The sequence below is a fragment of the Girardinichthys multiradiatus genome, chromosome 6 (assembly GCF_021462225.1).
Source record: "Girardinichthys multiradiatus isolate DD_20200921_A chromosome 6, DD_fGirMul_XY1, whole genome shotgun sequence".
Taxonomy (NCBI): domain Eukaryota; kingdom Metazoa; phylum Chordata; class Actinopteri; order Cyprinodontiformes; family Goodeidae; genus Girardinichthys; species Girardinichthys multiradiatus.
The window spans coordinates 30,615,288-30,636,511 of record NC_061799.1 but is presented as its reverse complement, the minus strand read 5'-3'; the positions used below and the strand labels follow the sequence as shown (position 1 = coordinate 30,636,511).

At 41.1% G+C, this 21,224-nt stretch overlaps 1 protein-coding gene across 6 annotated transcripts in view; it reads left to right on the top strand.

Moving 5' to 3' along the window:
* pde1cb (phosphodiesterase 1C, calmodulin-dependent b) overlaps positions 1 to 21,224 on the top strand; it is a 128,330-nt gene that overhangs the window by 80,317 nt on the left and 26,789 nt on the right. For 3 of the 6 annotated variants that reach the window (XM_047368558.1, XM_047368556.1, XM_047368560.1), the window contains 6 exons: positions 6,368 to 6,481; positions 11,563 to 11,565; positions 12,140 to 12,322; positions 13,868 to 13,934; positions 14,764 to 14,880; positions 15,367 to 15,507. In XM_047368558.1, the coding sequence (XP_047224514.1) occupies positions 6,368 to 6,481; positions 11,563 to 11,565; positions 12,140 to 12,322; positions 13,868 to 13,934; positions 14,764 to 14,880; positions 15,367 to 15,507 (625 nt within the window). The remainder of the gene's footprint in view (positions 1 to 6,367; positions 6,482 to 11,562; positions 11,566 to 12,139; positions 12,323 to 13,867; positions 13,935 to 14,763; positions 14,881 to 15,366; positions 15,508 to 21,224) is intronic. The other 3 variants (XM_047368559.1, XM_047368557.1, XM_047368561.1) reach the window with 1 other exon arrangement.

Sequence of the window (21,224 nt, the reverse complement as noted above, 5' to 3'; positions counted from 1 at the left end):
ATGATGATTGGATGATGTGTCTGAGGCCGAACCCCTTTTTGATTGACAGCGAAATGAGCGAATCAGCGATCTTGAAATTGAGCTTCCCCTCCTTGAAAGACCAGCACCGCCACTGTCTCTAATTTTGCATTATTTGCTGTTATTTCAACTTTTAACTTTATGTTCTCTCTCTTTTCTCTTCCTAGAAGCTACACCTGGCCTGGCTCTGTGTCTACCTGTGACACCTTTCTGGAGAGGGGCATTGTCCAAGCTTCTGCTGGCAACAACTTAATGCTCACCCTCTACCGATGATCCACAAGGCCCTGTCTTTCATTGTTTAACCCTTTCTCTCCTAGACATATCAATTGACTGAGCTTTTACTGTAACTAATTATATGTGCTCTCTTTCAGACTCTAACCTTGAAAACTGGCTCAGAGTTTATCTGTTCTTTCTTTCTAGGTGAAACGACTAACTGCATCCATTAACATTTACTTTTCCTTCCCATAGAAAGTACTTCTGGATCAGTGCTTCAGTGTTCTTTTTGTGTCTCTGCTCTGTTCTCTCAAACCCCCAGTTGGTTGTGGCAGATGGCCGCTCACACTGAGCCTGGTTCTGCTGGAGGTTTCTTCCTGTTAAAAGGGAGTTTTTCCTCTCCACTGTCACTACATGCATGCTCAGTATGAGGGATTGCTGCAAAGTCAACGCCAGTGACTGTCCACTGTCTCTACATGCTCATCCAGGAGGAGTGAATGCTGCAAGTCACTGACTCAATCCAATCTGCTGGGTTTCCTTAGATAGAAAAACATTTTATCCAATTTGAATAAACTGAATCTGACTGCACTGTTCAATGGTTAGGATTAATTGGAATGTATGTACCTGACTGTTGTGAAGTGCCTTGAGACAACACGTGTCATGAATTGGCGCTATATAAATAAACTGAAAAAACTGAATTGAATTTTAGCGCTTGTGACATATTACTAGTGACGTCTCTGCAAACCCAAAGACAGCTGCCTCACTGCAGCTCACAGCTTGATTTTCTTTATGAACCTCCAAATGCAAGATGCAAAAGAACAGTGCACTAGCCTTCTTTAAGCCATCTGACTGGCAGTGAGCATCACTTATCATCTGACTGATAAGAGATGAACATTCTAGTAGCATGTTTTCTGGTGTAGCCAAATTTATTTAGCTTGATTTTATTATGGTAAATGGTACATGGTCTGTACTTATAAAGCACTTTATCTAGTCCGAGGACCCCAAAGCGCTTCACACTACATTAAGTCATCTACAGGACGGGGGTAGATAGGGGCGACCTGAGCCACAGTCGCCCCTATCTACTCACAAAACATATTACATTATATTTTTGTCATGTTTTGTAGATGTTTTAGCTATGATTTTCTTTGTGAGTTGTTTTCAGCATCTTTTTGTTATTTTTGGTTCTTGTTTCTGATCATGATTATGTTCTCCAGGCCGTGCTTTATTAGTCGATTATTGGGGTTTCTTTCTTATTCTTGTTTTCTGTTATGGTGTATTTTCGTTTATGATGCATCTGTTAGATTAGTATCTCTGTTCATCTCATTCATGTTTATTTGTTTTTAATCTCTGCCAAAGCCATTAGGTAATCAGCTTCATTCAGTCCACCTGTGTCATGCCTGTCAGCCTCCCTGTCACAGATGTGCTCCGAACCAAATATACTTATCAGATTTCATTGCTCTCAGCTGGAGAATCCTGTTCATTCATGCCTAGTCTGTCCATAGTTATGCCTGCTTTCGTAGCCTTATGCCTAGTTGTACATTTGATGTATTCATTAAATGTTTCTACTTCTGCATGCCTGTTTGTATTTGGGTCCAACTCCAAGAGACTTCCTGACAACTTTATCCTGATATTGAGCATAATTTTAAGATAACTATGTGTCATCTCTCTGCCTATAAATACAATTATTTGTTAAGAAAGCGTTTTCATGGATACACTGGTATTTATTATAAAAATGTTTAAAACATATCATTATAATATTTAGTCTCATATCATGTGCTTACTTTAAATCATTTGCCAGAAAAACAGGAATTACTTTTAACTCAAGACTTTACAAGACTATCTAGATGCAGCTTCATTTGTAGGGGTATACTGACCTTTTCATTGGATTTGACAACAAAAGGTATGTTTAATTTCATATATTTCATATCCCACTATACCATTACCTGTTGACAGTTTTAAACACTGTCAAAACATGAACTCAGTATTGTTCACAGGACCCTTTTTTGACACACTTGTTGAAAATCCCATACATTATAAGCTAACTTCAATATTCTTTACTATACTTTATTACGCACTTCTGTCAACTGGATCTCATGTGTTTATATAGAAGCAATATTCTCAGGACAGTTGAGCAGAATTTCTTTCCAGCAAAAATAGCGAACCTTGAGGGGATTGTAAATAAAAGCCCATTCAAGAGTATAGGGGAGCTTCACAAGGTATGGACCCAGCTGGAATGAGATGTTCACAATCCAACACACACAGATAGACATGGGCTACAACTGCGGCATTCTTTGTGGTAAGCCTAAAGTTATGACATCCGTGGATGAACTAAATCTACTGACCAGCTACTTAACATTAACATTGGGCACCTAGTCATGGTTGAAAGACATTCTTTTATTTATTCCTTTTTTTGAGCTTTTTTGATTTAGCTAAAATCATTAAAATTCACAGAAATAATTAATTGAAATATGTCACTATGTGTCACTAATTACTGAAATAAATTAACTTCTTAATGATAAATGGTAAATGGCCTGCACTTGTATAGCACTTTATCAACTCAGAGGACCCCAAAGCGCTTTACTCTACAATCAGTCATCCACTCATTCATCCACTCATTCACACACTGACAGTGGTAGGCTACAGCTGCCCTGGGGCAGAAGCAGGGCTGCCATATGATCGGCGCTACCAGGCCCTCTAACCACCATCAGCAGGCATGGCAGGTGTCTTGCTCATAGACACAACGACTGAGAAGGAGGGAGCGGTGGTTTGATCCAGCAACATAAGTGTTTGAGTTCAGAAGCTTTCTATGCATATATCTTAGTAAATAGGGCAAAGGTAAAGGGTTACATCTAACCCTGAAGGTTTATCTTCATAGTGAAACCTCAATATTTATAAAAGCTCAACGTAAATTTCCTACAGCTGTGAAAACGTGATGAAAGAGCTGAGCTGTTTGTTGGATGTAATTAAAAAGCATTGACAAATTTAAGTCAAGTCTTTAGCCAAAGAAAAGTTGAATTTCTACTAGTCAGTCCCTCATCTTTTCAATGGCTTAAACTGAATAATTCAGATGGCTTTATGCCCAGGAGTTACTTTGGCCCTGGCCTGTGGTATTAACACAGCGCATTGTTTCCACTGGCAATGGCAGCAGGTGAAAGAGGCTGATTTTGTTTTTGTTGGCAGTGTCATTTATTGGCAATCCTCACTGCTGCTGCTTTGTGTTTTTTTAAATCATGTTTTAACTGTGGGCTTCCTCCACCAAGCTTATTTATGAATTGTTCTGTCAAACATTGCTATTTGGCCTTCATCCTACAATGAAAAAAAAGTGTTTTTTTTTCCATTTTTGTGCTCTCACAAAAAGCATTCACTCAATAGGAAGCCCCCCTGGATGCTGTAAGTCTACGGAATAATAATTCCCTTGAACAAATAATTGGTTGGGCATCCAGTCTAGGCTATTGTTAGAGAGACAAAACTGTGAGTTTCATTTCTTCTTTTCAATATTACCTTTCAAAACAACCACTCCTCAGAGATAGAAAGTCAAAACAAATTGCCATCTCGCACAGAAAAAATCTATTCTGAGATATTATGCATTTTCTGATTTGTTATATATATATATATATGAATATATATGGTTGTATTTTCTGTTTTTCTATCCAAGGAGTTAACCTTACTCGAACACAGCTGTTCTTAATAACCATTATTAGTGCCATCCAAATAACAAGCACGATGATCTTAGTGTTACAGTTTAGCCTTTATGCATTACCTTGCCAGGGACACTCCAAAGTGATCTGTGCATGTGGCTACTGTTTATTGGAAAATATCTAGTATACATTTTTTGTTTTTTTGCATTTTGTAGGAAGATGTAATACCTCCATCACAGTTATTAATCTTTTGTGTAAATGGCATTGGAAGACTTTTGCCATAAGAAATTGCCTTCCTAACTCTGCAGCAAACATAATTTGATCACCACATAAACCAGCCTGCCACACATTTTTTTGGAAATGTTGAATATTTTGCCCCATGAGCGATACCATCCATGTAAGCCCCACAGCTGCAGCACTGGTACGGAATCCATCTAACTGCGACCTAAATGTTGCAGCAGTGACACAATAATGGCATCACTTAGTCTATGCTATGCAGATGCCATAACAAGTTAAAACTTAAATAGAAATGTGAGTCATCACTGACTGATTGTCAGTGATGTCGTCTGTTTATATTAGTTAATAAGTATTTGTGCCATTTAGGGCCACTTATTGAGCCTTGAAACGTCATGGGACAGTAATGTACCCAGTTATAATGTAGTGGGACACTCTATTGATGTCCAATATGCATAAACTTTTCACAAACTGAGCACATTAAAAGTGGCACACATCCTTCAAAGACATCACAGGTCTTGATGTTTCACAAAATCTCCTCATATTTAGACCCACCCAAAAGGTGTGTTTTTTAAATGCTAGCAATCATGGCAAGATAGAAAACAGATATTGGATTGGTTGACCCTCTCAAAATTATTTAATTTGTAACAGAGTAGATGCAAAATGTTTTCTTTTATTTTGATAATTTCAGTTGTGCAATGTATCGATAGAAAATTGGCCACTGTAAGCATGTTAACACATAATTCAAAGATCATGAACATCATTTTAAACTACAGCATTTTCACATTCTTATTTGAGAAGTTACATGTATTATTCCTTGGTTTTGGCTTCTCTTTTTGTTCGGATATCAACCTTTTAACTTTTTTCTGGATTTTTTCATTTTTTAATCCCTTCTCTATTCAGTCCCATACTGGTATAAGTTTTTAAGTTTACACAATTCCATGTTTTTAGTTTTACATACTGAACACCTTTTGTCGATTTTGCTTTAGGTGGGTTTTGTTCCTTGTTTGTTGTAAAGTTGGTTGCCAGATATGAACAAGTCAGACAGGATTATCTGTATTTTTTTCATCATTTAAAATGTAGACGATTCTGTTGATGTCCAATACATGCATTATGTGCTCTTTACCCAGAATATCTTTCATATTTTTCGAGATTCAATTTACACTCAGATAATGTTTTTAAACTTTCTAATACTCAAATTCTTAGTAGCTATGATTTGGTGGTGGGAGTGGGCATGTGCTTTGTGGGACTGTAAGTGATCAATGAATTCATCGGAAATCACCCGTAGCTCCTTTAAATAATTCATCATCAACTGTAACCTCTCTGGGCATTAACTCGCTACCTACAGAACAACAGGTGGTGTACAGCAAGAGCTGACAGTGTGCTAATTGGGGTTGCTACTTTCAATGCTATTTTAGGCATCGTGAATATGGGAATCTCTGAACACACAAATTTTTAATGGCAGATACATTATTATTGTACAGATGAGCTTGTATTTCATATTTTCAGTAATTATACAATTTTATATGACTGTTGATTTGCTTAAAAAAACCACACTGCATGGCTTCACAGTTGTACTGAATTTTACTGTATCGTAATAATGTTTGTATTGAATTGGACTTTTTCAATTAAACCTGAATGACAAATAGAAATGTAAATGTATACGAATGAAATGTAGTCTTTGTTGCATATTTGTCATCTTATTATTTTCGCTTGTGCTTAAAAAGTCCGAATGTCTCTTTTGAGAAAAAGACATGTTAGATATAATCGCTTTACTTTTGCATTTCATTTAAGAAGAACCTATTTCATAGTGTCAAACAAACTTAAAGTATTCAAGTGGCAGCCATAATAGGGGAAACAAAAGGAGTTTTTTTTTTATCATTATGACATTAAACACTAATTACAGGGCCATTCTTTTGAAAGAGAATGAGATACATTATTGCCCACTTCTCTGTTGCTGTATCACTCAAATCCATGCTTGTCATTGACATACAGTCATTCTTAGTGACATTTATGTAGATAATATTAGGACAGAACAAAGTGACTGGCATAGGTCAGCACATTGTTATATTTTTTATTGATTCTATTGTGTTTATTTGCTTATTTTCAATAGAGAGGAGAGCTGTATTTTGACAAGGCAAAGCATTCCTTGATGCAGTGAACCCAAATAAAATTAATCTCATATCAGTTTAAATTAATTTATCACGTCAGTAAGGCATGAGCATAATCCTATTTATTCAATGACTGCTGGATCTCTGTTTTAGATTACGATGTCTGGTGAAGCAACTGGAGAGAGGAGAGGCTTCCCTTGCTGACCTCAAGAAAAACCTCGAGTATGCAGCATCGGTGCTCGAATCTGTTTACATTGAGGAGACAAGGTAAGAAGAACATTAATACCCTAAAGGGGGTCAAGTTTAGCATGCTTCATTTTTTGATTTTTCGATTGCCAGACCATGCAATACTAATGACTCTAATTAATATAGAAATTGACTTGAACTATTTTGTGTCTCTTTGGTTAGAGTCTCATTCATATTAGGTTTTATTTCATAACAACCTTAGAATTCAATTTAAACTTTTATATATTTTTTCTTTCTATTCTTGTTCTATTTGTGTTCCCAATAATTACTACAATACTAAAATAAGTCATCTACTGTGGAACGCTTTAGCACTTTTGTTGCATTTTTGTTGTTTCAGCACATTTTTATGATATTTAAAATAGAATTTGTTGAATTCAATAGAGCATTTGAGTCCTTTTAATTATCATTATTTTAAATAAATACCTTCAATTCCACAGAGATATAAACAAATTATAGGTGAACTTACTTTTAGATGCTCAAAGCAAAACATTCCAATGCAGCTTTCACAACATAGTAACACACAAGAGATCCACATCAAATGAGGAGTTTTAATAATTAAATAGGTACATCTAAAAAAATTGAATACTATGGGTCAATATTTTTTGTCACTTATTACAGAAAGTGAATTATGCATAGAGTGAAATCTATGCATAATGTTGATGAGTATGGCTTAAAGATACTAAAAACAAACTCATGTTGTCAAACCCTAATTAGCTAATTAACATAGAACACTTGCCATTGTTTCCTGAGCCTCTAAATGGTCTCTCAGTCTGGGTCAGTAGGCTACACATTCATAGTGAATGACTTAACAGATGTTCAGAAAACATTGGTCATTGGTATCCTCCACACAGAAGGTAGGCCACTAAAGGTCTATGGTAAAGATGCTGTTTGACCACAAAGTGTTGTATCCAAGCATCTTCATAAAAGTAAAGTTTGCATTTCACTTGGAAATCAAGGTGGAGAGGCACAGAATCCATATGGCTTAAGTTCAGTATGAAGTTTCTACATTCAGTGGTGATTTGGGGCGCCATGTCATCTGCTGCGGTTGGTCCACTGTGTTTTCTGAAATCCACGGTCAACGCAGCCATCTACCGGGAAATTTCAGAGCATTTCATGTTTCCTTCTGCTGACAAGCTTTAAGTAAATGCTGATTTCATTTTCCAGCAGATCATGGCACCAGCCCACACTGCCAATGGTACCAAACGCTTGTTCAATGACCAGTTTTTACTGTGCTTGATTGGCCAGCAAACTGGCCTGGCCTAAAACCTATAGAGCAGTGTTGTTCAACCCTGGTCCTCAAGGCATACTGCCATGCATGTTAAAGGCTACGTTCACACAGCAGGTAAATGCGACAAATATCTGACTTTCTTATTGCAGTCAGAATGGCTCAATTCTGATCTTTTCACCTCCAGAAAAATCTGAACTGTACAACCTTCATTGCCTGATTACCTTTATGCCACACTGTAATTCATCCAAAAGGAGGCCCAGCCATGTAGTAGTGCATAGAAATGAACATACTTTACAGAGGCCTGACATTTCTGTTTAAAATATCCTTTTTTGTTCATCTTTTATAATATTCCAATTTTCTGAGACACTGAGTTTTAGTTTTTCATTATCTGTAAGCCATAATCATCAAATTTATAAATCTATATAATATGAGTTTCAGTTTTTGAAATGAGTGACAAAAAATAAACATTTTCATATTTTCATTTTTATGAGATGTCCCTGTATTGTGACCAAGGATTATATTCTTTTGAATGTTTTTTTATTGCTTAAAAACAAATGTATTAATTGTATTTTCTGTTTGGTTTTGCTTTCAATGTTTGCTTTGTATGAACCCAAATCTAAAGTAAATACCCAGCCTTTGGTCCAGTACTAGTTTCCAGAAGATATCTACAAAAGTTGGTCTAATGTCCTTTAAAACACTGGATATTGTATCCCTCAAAACAAACCAGTCTCTTATATAAAATTGCATTTCAATTATTTAGAATATTATCAAAAAACTTAATTTGTTCAGTAAGTTGTTTGTACGTATAGACATATTTGTTTCTGTTCATTTTGATAACTATGGGCCACTTCTAAAATAAAATCCAACATTCAGGTTCTTGGAAAATTTGATTTTCAATACAGAAACCTAAACCTAAGCTGACTGAAAAGTATATTCATCTACTTTACGGAATATGCACCTATTCCTTGGTTGGGGTTCCTTTTGCATGAATTACCGTATCAGTGCTGCATGGCAGGAGATCAACCGCGAGTCCTGCTGAGGTATTAAGGAAGCCCAGGTTGCTTTATTAGCTGTCTTCAGCTCATCTGCATTGTTGAGTCTGGTGTTTCCAATCTTCCTCACGACACTACAACATAGATTGTCTGTGGGGTTCATGTCAGGTAACTTTACTCCAAATTCAAGCACAATGATACCATTGCCTTTAAGGCAAGTACTGGTTATTTAGGTAGTGTATGCAGGTGCCAAGTCCTGCAGGGAATTGAAATCAGTATATTTATCAAGCTTTCCAGGAGAAGGATTCATGAAGTGCACTAAAATGTCCTGGTAGATGGATGTGCTAATGTTGGACTTAGCACAGCCTTAGCTAATTTTGGAAAAACAGAAGACCAACACCAGTACATGATGTGACTCTTCAAATCATTACTGACTGTGGACACTCCTCACTGGACCTCAAACTTAGATTCTGTGCCTCTCCACTACAAGGCTCTGAGGAAGTGCTTTATTACAGAGTGAATGCAAAATTTATTTTTATCTGAAAAAGGACTTTGGACGACTAGCCAACTGTCGGGTGTTTTTTTCTCCTAGTCTAGTAAAGACTCTTCTGACGTCTCAGGTTTCAGGAGAGGCTTAGCACAAGAAATGTGACTGTAGTTGGCTTTACGCCCTGGAAACCTCTGTGTATGGTGGCTCTTGAAGCACTGACTCCAGCTATCAAAAAACTTAATTTGTTCAGTAAGTTGTTTGTACGTATAGACATATTTGTTTCTGTTCATTTTGATAACTATGGGCCACTTCTAAAATAAAATCCAACATTCAGGTTCTTGGAAAATTTGATTTTCAATTCAAAACCTAAACCTAAGCTGACTGAAAAGTATATTCATCTACTTTACGGAATATGCACTTATTCCTTGGTTGGGGTTCCTTTTGCATGAATTACCGTATCAGTGCTGCATGGCAGGAGATCAACCGCGAGTCCTGCTGAGGTATTAAGGAAGCCCAGGTTGCTTTATTAGCTGTCTTCAGCTCATCTGCATTGTTGAGTCTGGTGTTTCCAATCTTCCTCACGACACTACAACATAGATTGTCTGTGGGGTTCATGTCAGTTAACTTTACTCCACATTCAAGCACAATGATACCATTGCCTTTAAGGCAAGTACTGGTTATTTAGGTAGTGTATGCAGGTGCCAAGTCCTGCAGGGAATTGAAATCAGCATCTTTATCAAGCTTTCCAGGAGAAGGATTCATGAAGTGCTCTAAAATGTCCTGGTAGATGGATGTGCTAATGTTGGACTTAGCACAGCCTTAGCTAATTTTGGAAAAACAGAAGACCAACACCAGTACATGATGTGACTCTTCAAATCATTACTGACTGTGGACACTCCTCACTGGACCTCAAACTTAGATTCTGTGCCTCTCCACTACAAGGCTCTGAGGAAGTGCTTTATTACAGAGTGAATGCAAAATTTATTTTTATCTGAAAAAGGACTTTGGACGACTAGCCAACTGTCGGGTGTTTTTTTCTCCTAGTCTAGTAAAGACTCTTCTGACGTCTCAGGTTTCAGGAGAGGCTTAGCACAAGAAATGTGACTGTAGTTGGCTTTACGCCCTGGAAACCTCTGTGTATGGTGGCTCTTGAAGCACTGACTCCAGCTACAGTCAGTGGCTTGTGATTTGCCCACAAAACTCTTTAATAAGCTTTGCTTCACAATCCTCTTAAATCTGCGTTGATCCCTGTTGCTATTGCACCTTTTTCTACCCCACCTTTTTCCTCTACACTTGCCTTTCCAGTGATGTACCAGGATACAGCACTCTGTGAACAGCCAATTTCTTATTAATGAGCTTGTGTGGCTCACCCTAAAGGGTCTCAGTGCCCGTCTGCTGGACAGCAGTCACCGAAATGAATGCATAGGCCTTAATATAGCTATTAATAAAATAACTTTTTCATTGGTCTCTTTAAATATTTGAATTTTCACCTCTTGGACCAGAATTTTGGGATTTCCCTTGAATTTAACGTTTTGAACTGACTTACAGAAATAAATAAACTTTTCAGGTATCTTCTAATTTATTAAGATGCACCTGTAGGTACCAGTGTAAATATAAACCAAACAGCTTCAAGGTTTTGTGCCAGTTGAGCTGAAACAATATTCTGCACAAAATACTCAGCTTTCTTTTGCAAAATGTGTCCGAAGAGATTCTAAACCCAATATGTAATTGGAAAAAAAACACTGTCTTACGTATAGTCTCACACAACATAACATGAGAAAATGTCAGTATTTCAGTAGCTAAGCAATTTATCCAACTCAATAAGGGTGAGTATTGTATAAAGAAGTCTACTTACTCCTACACTATGCTACATATTCATATCTCCAAATCTTGTTCTTTAATACCATGGACTGGTACATTTTTATTGCCAAAATATTTTTCTCATAAATTGAAAGATGCACATAAAAACAGAACTGAAATACTGTAACACTGGACTCACAGTGAGTTATGACTTAATATTTTTAATGCTTGGTAGTTGCTGGATCTGGACACTGATGCTCATTTTAACTTGAATAAGATGTAATTTTGTAATTCAGTCATCTTTAGTAATTTAATTTTAGATCCCTAATCCTACTACATTGTCATTGAATTTCTTAAGATGAAAATGATTTAAAGTTAGATTTGCAAAACAAAACAACTACAATACAAAAACCTTTGTACGATTAATAATGATTGAAGGATTAAGTGCAATTTATTTAGTTATTTTCAAGCTGTGGAGATGTATGTGTCTGTCAATGTTATAGCAACTGTTATGTTAAAGTTTTTTTTTTTTGTTACTTTTTTTTTTTTCAATTCTTGCACCACCGAATGTCTGCATGGCTAACGTGGGCAGATGGTATGTACTTTTAACAAGACCTTACATTTAAATGAGTGACAGCAAAATAAATTTGGCTGTATGTTTGAAAGTCTGTTTCAAGAATAATTGAAGTTAGAAAATAAACTTGGTCTATAAATGTCAATAGATGAGTGACAATTCAAAATATGAGCTTTGACCAGGCTTTGGGAATTATGTAAACCTCTCATCATCTAGATTCAAACAGATTAGGGTCAGCAATGGGCTGACTCCAGTCCAAGAGAGAGGATAATGAACTATCAAGTGCAGAATTCATGTAGCACCATCCTTATCAGAGTGATGTGAATGCTTTTTTTGAACATGAACAGGCTTTGCTTTTGATCCTGTACACATGTTAGTAAAGCTTTGGAGAATTATGTCACCCAATAGGATTTGTATAAGGCATTGTGGGATTTCTGTGATGGTTGGAATTTACATAAGAGGTGATATATTTGATTGACAGGTCTAAACATTTGTGTTTTATCCACAGTGAATCTTTCACTACCCTGTAAGCATCTTCATCTATCTGTCCTTTGTGTTTTTTTTTTCTGTCTTGTACTTCCATCTCTTCATCCAGGCGATTGGTGGACACAGAAGATGAGCTCAGTGACATCCAGTCAGAGTCTGTGCCTTCGGAGGTGCGAGACTGGCTGGCCTCTACCTTTACCAGGCAGATGGGCCTGATGCTGCGGCGAAATGAAGAAAAACCTCGTTTCCGGAGCATTGTCCATGCTGTTCAGGCTGGAATTTTTGTTGAGAGGTATTGTTAAATAAATAATTCACATGGCCGGTCACTTTGAGTTGCAAATCTATCACTTGTGAGCCCACATAAAAGCTGCCTAAAGGGACTTAAAGACATTCTATCAACATCTCTAATTTGGCTCTGCATAAAACATGAGTAAGGACAAAATTCATCCACACTGTGACTGTAGGTAAAATCTACACGAAAGAAGACTAATTTTGAGTGGCAAAATTTTATTGGCTTTATTCTAATCAGTCAGACAGTTCTTTATGTTAACTTTATTATGAATTTACATCTTTTTGTTTTTAAAAAAAGGTATAAGGTATGACCAACATTGTCTAGAAAAAAATATTCTTAGTACATCATACAAAAGGTTTGCACAATTTTGTTAATTTCATGGACCTCTGGTGTGTGTAATAAGTAGTAAAAGGTCATACATGTAACAGTGGAGCAAGACACAAAAATCAGGCAGGTAGAATAGCTGAAAAATGTTTATTAGAAAACTGAAGTTGTTGGAGTCAAAACTTTAAAAAAAGGCAGCATAAAGAACAAGAAAAACACTAAAAGACTGACAAGGATCGAGGACCTGGATATGCTACAATAGATATATTTATTTAAATTGATTTTTCTTCCCTTGTGCATCTACATGCTTGCAATGATTCAAGTCAAAATTCAGCATAACACTGACATTAACAACATTATTAACCAGCTAGGCTAAATATTCAGAACATTCTTCCTAAGCAAATGTAGCTTGTTTCTTAATTTGAAATAGTTTGCCATAATAACCTATATTACATTTGGAGGAAAAGGGGGAAAGGTAAGCTACCAAGACTGAGAAAACCATCTCGGCTGCAGAGCATGTAATCACAGAATAAAATGGTGCACTTCACAAAATAGATGCCATAATTAAAAGTGTGTTTAAATTAAGCTTAACAGCAACATCTGGTAACCTGGAATAGGAGTAATGATTCTGAATTTGAAGCTGTACCTTTTACTTTTCAAAATCGCTGTTTTCTACATGTGTGCAGCATCACCTGAGCCAGTGGTGCATTATTACAGCCTTGGCAAGCCTGGCTAATCACAACATGTCAGACAGCTCTCCCTCCAAGGCTCTGCTTTATCACACAGTAACATGCAACAAGCATTTGCTTATATCAGTAAGCCAAAACTATGTAAGCTAAAATCATACCTAATTCAGTTTTTTAGAAGGCACTCCACTGTTACAATAAAGTAATACTGGAAGAAGGAAGATGAGTGTGACAAAGGGGAACTGTGTTGCAGTCTAAGTTGTCAGAAAAATTTAAATGGCATTTACCATTTTCTAGACAAAAAAATGGTAAATGACAAATTTAATAGAATTGTATTATATCTTACAGTAATTCATCAAAGTTTGACTTGTGAAATGAACTTTTCTTTTATCACTCTTTCAGTCTGAGTTGGGTTGAGTTTAAGGTTTAGTCTTAGTGGGGTTCATCCCAAGCTTTGGTTTAGGGGCACTGTGTTCTCTAAGATATTTCCACTCAGCAGGGCTCTGCATTTGATGTCTTTATCTCATCCAAACAGGATGTACCGACGTACCTCCAATATGGTGGGGCTCAGCTACCCTGCATCTGTCATATCTGTGCTCAAGGTATAAACATGTGCATACTTACAAAAGCAAAAACAAAACATCAAAAACCAATGCAATATAAACTATAAGAGCACAATTTCCTATGAGTATACTCTGAACATTTCCACGTTTTGTCATGTTGCAACCAGAAACGTCAATCTGTTTTATTGGGATTTTATGTGGAAGGTCAACACAGTTAGTGGACTAGTGTGAAATTGATCAAAAGGCACATTGCTTTCACATGTATTTTGTACAGTGTGGCGTGCATTCAGCCCTCATTAAGACAACTTTTTGCTAGAGTTGCAGCTGCATGTATTGTGAGCTTTGTCTCTATCAGCTTTGAGACTAAAAGTTTGGCCCATTCTTTTATAGTGTGAGCTTAGTCAGATCGGATAGAAAGTGTCTGGGAACAGCAATTTTGGATCCTGCTAGAAATAGGTCTGGATTTTGACAGGACCATTCCAATACATAAATATGCTTTGATCCAAACTCCATTGTAGTTCTGCCTGTCGTCCAGGTGGACAACAACTCCACCACAGTCTTCATTAGGTTTTCTCCCAGGATTCCACATGGACTTTAATGGACTACAAATTGGATGCCCTCTGAATCCAGTTGGTTTCACTGAGTTTTATTTAGGGGCATCGTTGTCAATGGGGGCTAAATATGATAGCATGTCATACTTTTTAGCTTTTTGCCACAAAAAATTAAAATAATGTTTGCTATTCCTTCCAGTTCACACTTATGCCCAAGTTTTTGTTGGCCTATCAGCTAATGTATTAATACTTGTAAGTCACTGTATATTGTTTGAGAATTAAAGTTTAATCCTTCCAATTGTTTCTCTACCACACAGAATGTTGACAAATGGTCGTTTGATGTATTTGCTCTAAATGAGGCCAGCGGGGATCATGCTCTGAAATTCATATTCTATGAGTTGCTCACAAGATATGATCTCATAAGCCGTTTCAAGGTAAAGTCCCAAAGATATAACATTCTGCACCACAGGTGATTGATTGTTTTGTTCCATTAAAACAAGGTTAAAGAAGCACTCCTCAGTACTTACAAGAAGCTTCAACATCCCCAAATTGATGAAAGCAAGCATACAATTTCTGTCCCGTAACACCAAGTTTGTATTGTTTTCTTCCAGCAATGATAATTTTATGGTGGGGTCTAGACACACTTCATCTTGTGTAATAGTTGTGCAGCTCATTTTCCACAGCTTGTAATAGCTGACGAGAATCCACTGGTACTGATAGCATCTGGCAGTAAATGACACAGGCTATAAAGCAGATCTGAATACGTAATCAGCCCACGTTATTCTGATAGACGATTTTATGACATCAGTTTCTGACGCTGCACCCATTAAGTCGCATTTAAATCAAAAGTTGGTTTTAGGATGTTTCTGACTGCATTTGTATTTGTACCTCACAGATGCTTGTCGTTTTGTACATTTCAGATTCCGATCTCTGCCGTAGTGTCATTCGTGGAAGCCCTGGAAGTCGGATATAGCAAACATAAAAATCCCTACCACAACTTGATCCATGCTGCTGATGTAACCCAGACAGTGCATTACCTTCTTCTCAAGACTGGCATGGTGGTGAGTAGGAAAACACACGGCTTAGATTACATAATTTGTCTTGGCTCCCAGCATCTACAGAGACATGTTGAGTATGGTGGTTGAGCTCAAGAAGAGAAAGCTCATTGGATTAAAGCTAAGTCTGTAAAATGAAAGAGAATGTATCCTATTGGTATTCAGAACATCCCTGTCAGCTGATGTAAGCCAGCCTAATTGCAGCCTTGCCTGACATACAGCTTCTTCATATGGCTTTTCTATCCCACAGGAGTCCATAAAGTTCTTTAAACTTTAAATCAATTTTAATAGGAAGCAGGAAGCAGATAAAACATTATATATAGAAGAGAGAATATTTGCCTCTGACAAATAAATTAAAGCATTTTTGCCATAAATGGTATTTATCCTGAACATTTATGGTCCTTTTACGGTCCCTTCAAGAAATTTTTTTTTTTCTCCAAGTACTTAGTTGTAAGATTACTTCATTTCCACTTGTTATTTTATGTTGTTTTGTTTTGGAAGAATGTCCTGACCTACATTTCTCACCTTCTTCCAGAAGTGACTTGAGGGCACATGTGACACAACATTAATCTCAAAATGAAAAACACAAGCCAGACTTCAAAGTCCCTGTCTAGCCGAAGAGAAGGCCACCCCCATTCCCACTGTTTTTATTTAATCACCTTAATAAGGTGGCTGTGACAGCTGTTGACACGGTGTGTTTCTTTGGGCTATGCCTTGTGGAGTAAAATCACATTCATTCCACAACCACATGCTCACGGGAAAGCAGGGGAGCAGCATCTACCATTTTTAACCATTCCCCCCCAGACTCAGCTAAATCAACAATCAACAGGTCATTTATAAAGCTGGTTTATGAAGAAATACAGAGCACTGAAGAAATACAGAGCACTGGATTGGCCATCTTGTCCCCGCCCTGTTCTTAATGACTCCCCCATCATCCACACTTGATTAGTCACCAATATCAACTCGACTCCTCGAGCTAAATCCCCTCAGTGTGTGTGTGTGTGTGCACAGTCAGACGAATGCTCATTTCGTCGCAGAGGAATTGCCCACTCACTTATGTGTCTTTATATTGCATACTCTTATAGCATCCAGCTAAATCTAAAAAATGAAAGCAAACACATGCACACATTAAACTAAGTTGCTCCTAATGTTTTCTAGTCAATTTACCCCTTCACCATTTTGTACCTTTGTAGTTTTAGCTGTTTCTCAAAATGTAATACTTAGTAATTTGGGTATGAATTGGAGATATCTGTAATAGGACACATCAGAATCAGAATCAGAAAAGCTTTATTGCCAAGTACGTTTTTGGACATACAAGGAATTTGTTTTGGCGTAGTTGGTGCAATACAATACAAATTAAACAGTATAAACATATCTACAATATAATATAAATATATGTGCACAGTTTTAAGTGAGTGAGAGTAAGTATAGAGCAGTATAAGATGCAAGAGCAATACAACAGTGCAGGAGTCCAAGCTGAGCGTTAATGTAACACATAGAGTTACAGGTTACAGGTGTCCTGTCAGCAAAAACAGGGGGGGTGTGGGGGAAAGGGAGAGTGTCAGGGTGGTTTCTTGGCTTTGTTAACCAGGCTGGTGGCAGATGGGAAAAAACTGTTCTTGTGGCGTGAGATTTTGGTCCGGATGGACCGCAGCCTCCTGCCAGAGGGGAGAGTCTCAAAGAGTCTGTGACCGGGGTGGGAGGGATCAGCCAGAATCTTCCCTGCCCGCTTCAGGGTCCTGGAGGTGTACAGTTCCTGGAGCGACAGTAGACTGCAGCCAATCACCTTCTCAGCAGACCAAATGACACGCTGACGCCTGCCCTTATCCTTGGCTGTAGCAGCGGCGTACCAGATGGTGATGGAGGAGGTGAGGATGGACTCAATGATGGCTGTGTAGAAGTGCACCATCATAGTCTTTGGCAGGTTGAATTTCTTCAGCTGCCGCAGGAAGAACATCCTCTGCTGGGCTTTCTTGATGAGGGAGCTGATGTTTGGCTCCCACTTGAGATCCTGGGAGATGATGGTTCCCAGGAAGCAGAAAGATTCCACAGTGTCAATTGTGGAGTCACAGAGGGTGATGGGGGCAGGTGGGGCTGGGTTCTGCCTGAAGTCCACAACCATCTCCACTGTCTTTAGGGCGTTGAGCTCAAGGTTGTTCTGGCTGCACCAGTCCAACAGATGGTCCACCTCCCATCTATACCCGGACTCGTCACCATCAGAGATGAGTCCGATCAGGGTGGTGTCGTCCGCAAACTTCAGAAGCTTGACAGACTGGTGACTGGAGGTGCAGCTGTTGGTGTACAGGGAGAAGAGCAGAGGAGAGAGAACACAGCCTTGGGGGGAACCGGTGCTGATGGTTAGGGAGTCAGAGACGTGCTTCCCCAGCCTCACGCGCTGCTTCCTGTCAGACAGGAAGTCCGTGATCCATCTGCAGGTGGAGTCGGGCACACTCAGCTGGGAGAGCTTCTCCTGTAGCAGAACTGGGACGATGGTGTTGAAGGCAGAGCTGAAATCCACAAACAGGATCCTGGCATAGGTTCCTGTGGAGTCCAGGTGCCGGAGGATGAAGTGAAGGGCTAGGTTGACTGCATCATCTACAGACCTGTTGGCTCTGTAGGCAAACTGCAGGGGGTCCAGGAGGGGGTCGGTGATGTCTTTTAGGTGTGAGAGCACAAGGCGCTCAAAGGACTTCATCACCACAGAGGTCAGGGCGACGGGTCTGAAGTCATTAAGCCCTGTGGTCCTTGGCTTCTTGGGGACAGGGACGATGGTGGAGGACTTGAAACAGGCTGGCACATGACATGTCTCCAGTGAGGTGTTAAAAATGTCTGTGAAGACTGGAGACAGCTGATCAGCGCAGTGCTTCAGGCTGGCTGGTGAGACAGAATCCGGACCAGCAGCTTTCCGGGGGTTCTGTCTCCTGAAGAGTTTGTTGACGTCCCTCTCCTGGATGGAAAGAGCCGTCCTCGGCGTGGGTAGGGGGCTGGTGGGGGGGGAACTTCAGGGTGGGGGTTGGAGGTGCCAAGGTCCCTCTTGAGGTTGGGGAGGTGGGGGTGGTGGATTGTGGCTGCAGCTGTTGGGTGGCGTCGTGGGGGATGGTTGCAGGACTGTCCCTTTGTCTTTCAAAGCGGCAGTAGAACTCGTTCAGGTTGTTGGCGAGGCGTCGGTTGTTGATGGAGTGGGGGGCTTTCGGCTTGTTCGTTCGTTCGTCGTCTTCCGCTTATCCAGGACCGGGTCGCGGGGGCTCCAGACTCAGCAGAGACGCCCAGACGTCCCTCTCCCCAGACACCTCCTCCAGCTCCTCCAGGGGAGCCCAAGGCGTTCCCAGGCCAGCCGAGAGACATAGTCCCTCCAGCGTGTCCTGGGCCGTCCCCTGGGCCTCCTCCCGGTGGGACGTGCCTGGAACACCTCCCGAGGAAGGCGTCCGATGCCCGAGCCACCTCAACTGGCTCCTCTCGATGTGGAGGAGCAGCGGCTCTACTCCGAGCTCTTCCCGGATGGCCGAGCTCCTCGCCCTATCTCTAAGGGAGTGCCCGGCCACCCTACGGAGGAAGCTCATTTCAGCCGCTTGTATCCGTGATCTCGTTCTTTCGGTCATGACCCAAAGTTCATGGCCATAGGTGAGGGTAGGAACGTAGACCGACCAGTAAATTGAGAGCTTTGCTTTTCGGCTCAGCTCTCTCTTCACCATAATGGACCGGCACAGCGCCCCCATTACTGTGGCAGCTGCACCGATCCGTCTGTCGATCTCCCGCTCCATTCTTCCCTCACTCGTGAACAAGACCCCGAGATACTTAAACTCCTCCACTTGAGGCAAGAACTCCCCTCCAACCTGAAGAGGACAAGCCACCCTTTTCCGGTCGAGTACCATGGCCTCGGACTTGGAGGAGCTGATCCTCATCCCAGCCGCTTCACACTCGGCTGCGAACCGCCACAGCGCATGCTGTAGGTCTTGGCTAGAGGGAGCCAGCAGGACCACGTCATCCGCAAAAAGAAGAGACGAAATCCACTGGTCCCCAAACCAGACCCCCTCCGGCCCCTGGCTGCGTCTAGAAATCCTGTCCATAAAAATTATGAACAGGACCGGTGACAAAGGGCAGCCCTGCCGGAGTCCAACATGCACTGGGAACAGGTCCGACTTTGTGCCGGCAATGCGGACCAAACTCCTGCTCCGCTCGTACAGGGACCGGATGGCCCCTAATAAAGGGCCCCCGATTCCATACTCCTGGAGCACCCCCCACAGGGCATCACGAGGGACACAGTCGAATGCCTTCTCCAGGTCCACAAAACACATGTGAACCGGTTGGGCAAACTCCCATGAACCCTCGAGCACCCTGTAGAGGGTATAGAGCTGGTCCAGTGTTCCACGGCTGGGACGAAAACCACACTGCTCCTCCTGAAGCCGAGGTTCGACTATCGGTCGGACTCTCCTCTCCAATACCCTGGCGTAGGCCTTACCAGGGAGGCTGATGAGTGTGATCCCCCTGTAGTTGGAACACACCCTCCGGTCCCCCTTCTTATAAAGGGGGACCACCACCCCAGTCTGCCAGTCCAGAGGCACTGTCCCCGACCGCCACGCAATGTTGAAGAGGCGTGTCAACCATGACAGCCCTACAACATTCAGACACTTGAGGTACTCAGGGCGGATCTCATCCACCCCCGAAGCCTTGCCACCGCGGAGCTTTTTAACCACCTCGGTGACTTCAGCCTGGGTGATGAAAGAATCCAACCCCGAGTCCCCAGCCTCTGTTTCCACCACGGAATGCATGATGGCAGGATTGAGGAGATCCTCGAAGTACTCCTTCCACCGCCCGATAATGTCCTCAGTCGAGGTCAGCAGTCTCCCGCCCCCACTATAAACAATGTTGGCAAAGCACTGCTTCCCCCTCCTGAGGCGCCGGACAGTTTGCCAGAATCGCTTCGAGGCCAACCGGTAGTCCTTCTCCATGGCCTCACCGAACTCTTCCCAGGCCCAAGTTTTTGCCTCTGCCACAGCCCGGGCCGCAGCACGCTTGGCCTCACGGTACCCGTCAGCCGCCTCAGGAGTCCCACAAGCCAACCACAGCCGATAGGACTCCTTCTTCAGCTTAACAGCATCCCTTACTGCCGGTGTCCACCACCGGGTTCTGGGATTGCCACCACGACAGGCACCGCAGACCTTACGGCCGCAGCTATGAGCAGCAGCATCGACAATAGATGCAGAGAACATGGTCCACTCGGACTCTATGTCTCCAACATCCCCCGGGATCTGGTCGAAGCTCTCCCGGAGGTGGGAGTTGAATACATCCCTGGCCGAGGGCTCCACCAGGCGTTCCCAGCAGACCCTCACTATGCGCTTGGGCCTGCCAAGTCTGTCTGGCTTTCTCCTCCTCCAGCGGATCCAACTCACCACCAGGTGATGATCAGTGGACAGCTCAGCCCCTCTCTTCACCCGAGTGTCCAAAACATGCGGCCGAAGGTCTGATGATACGACAACAAAGTCGATCATCGACCTCCTGCCTAGGGTGTCCTGGTGCCAAGTGCACTGATGGACACCCTTATGTTTGAACATGGTGTTCGTTATGGACAATCCGTGACTAGCACAGAAGTCCAATAACAAAACGCCACTCGGATTCAGATCGGGGAGGCCATTCCTCCCGATCACGCCTCTCCAGGTGTCACTGTCGTTCCCCACGTGGGCGTTGAAGTCCCCAGCAGAATAATGGAGTCCCCGGGAGGGGCA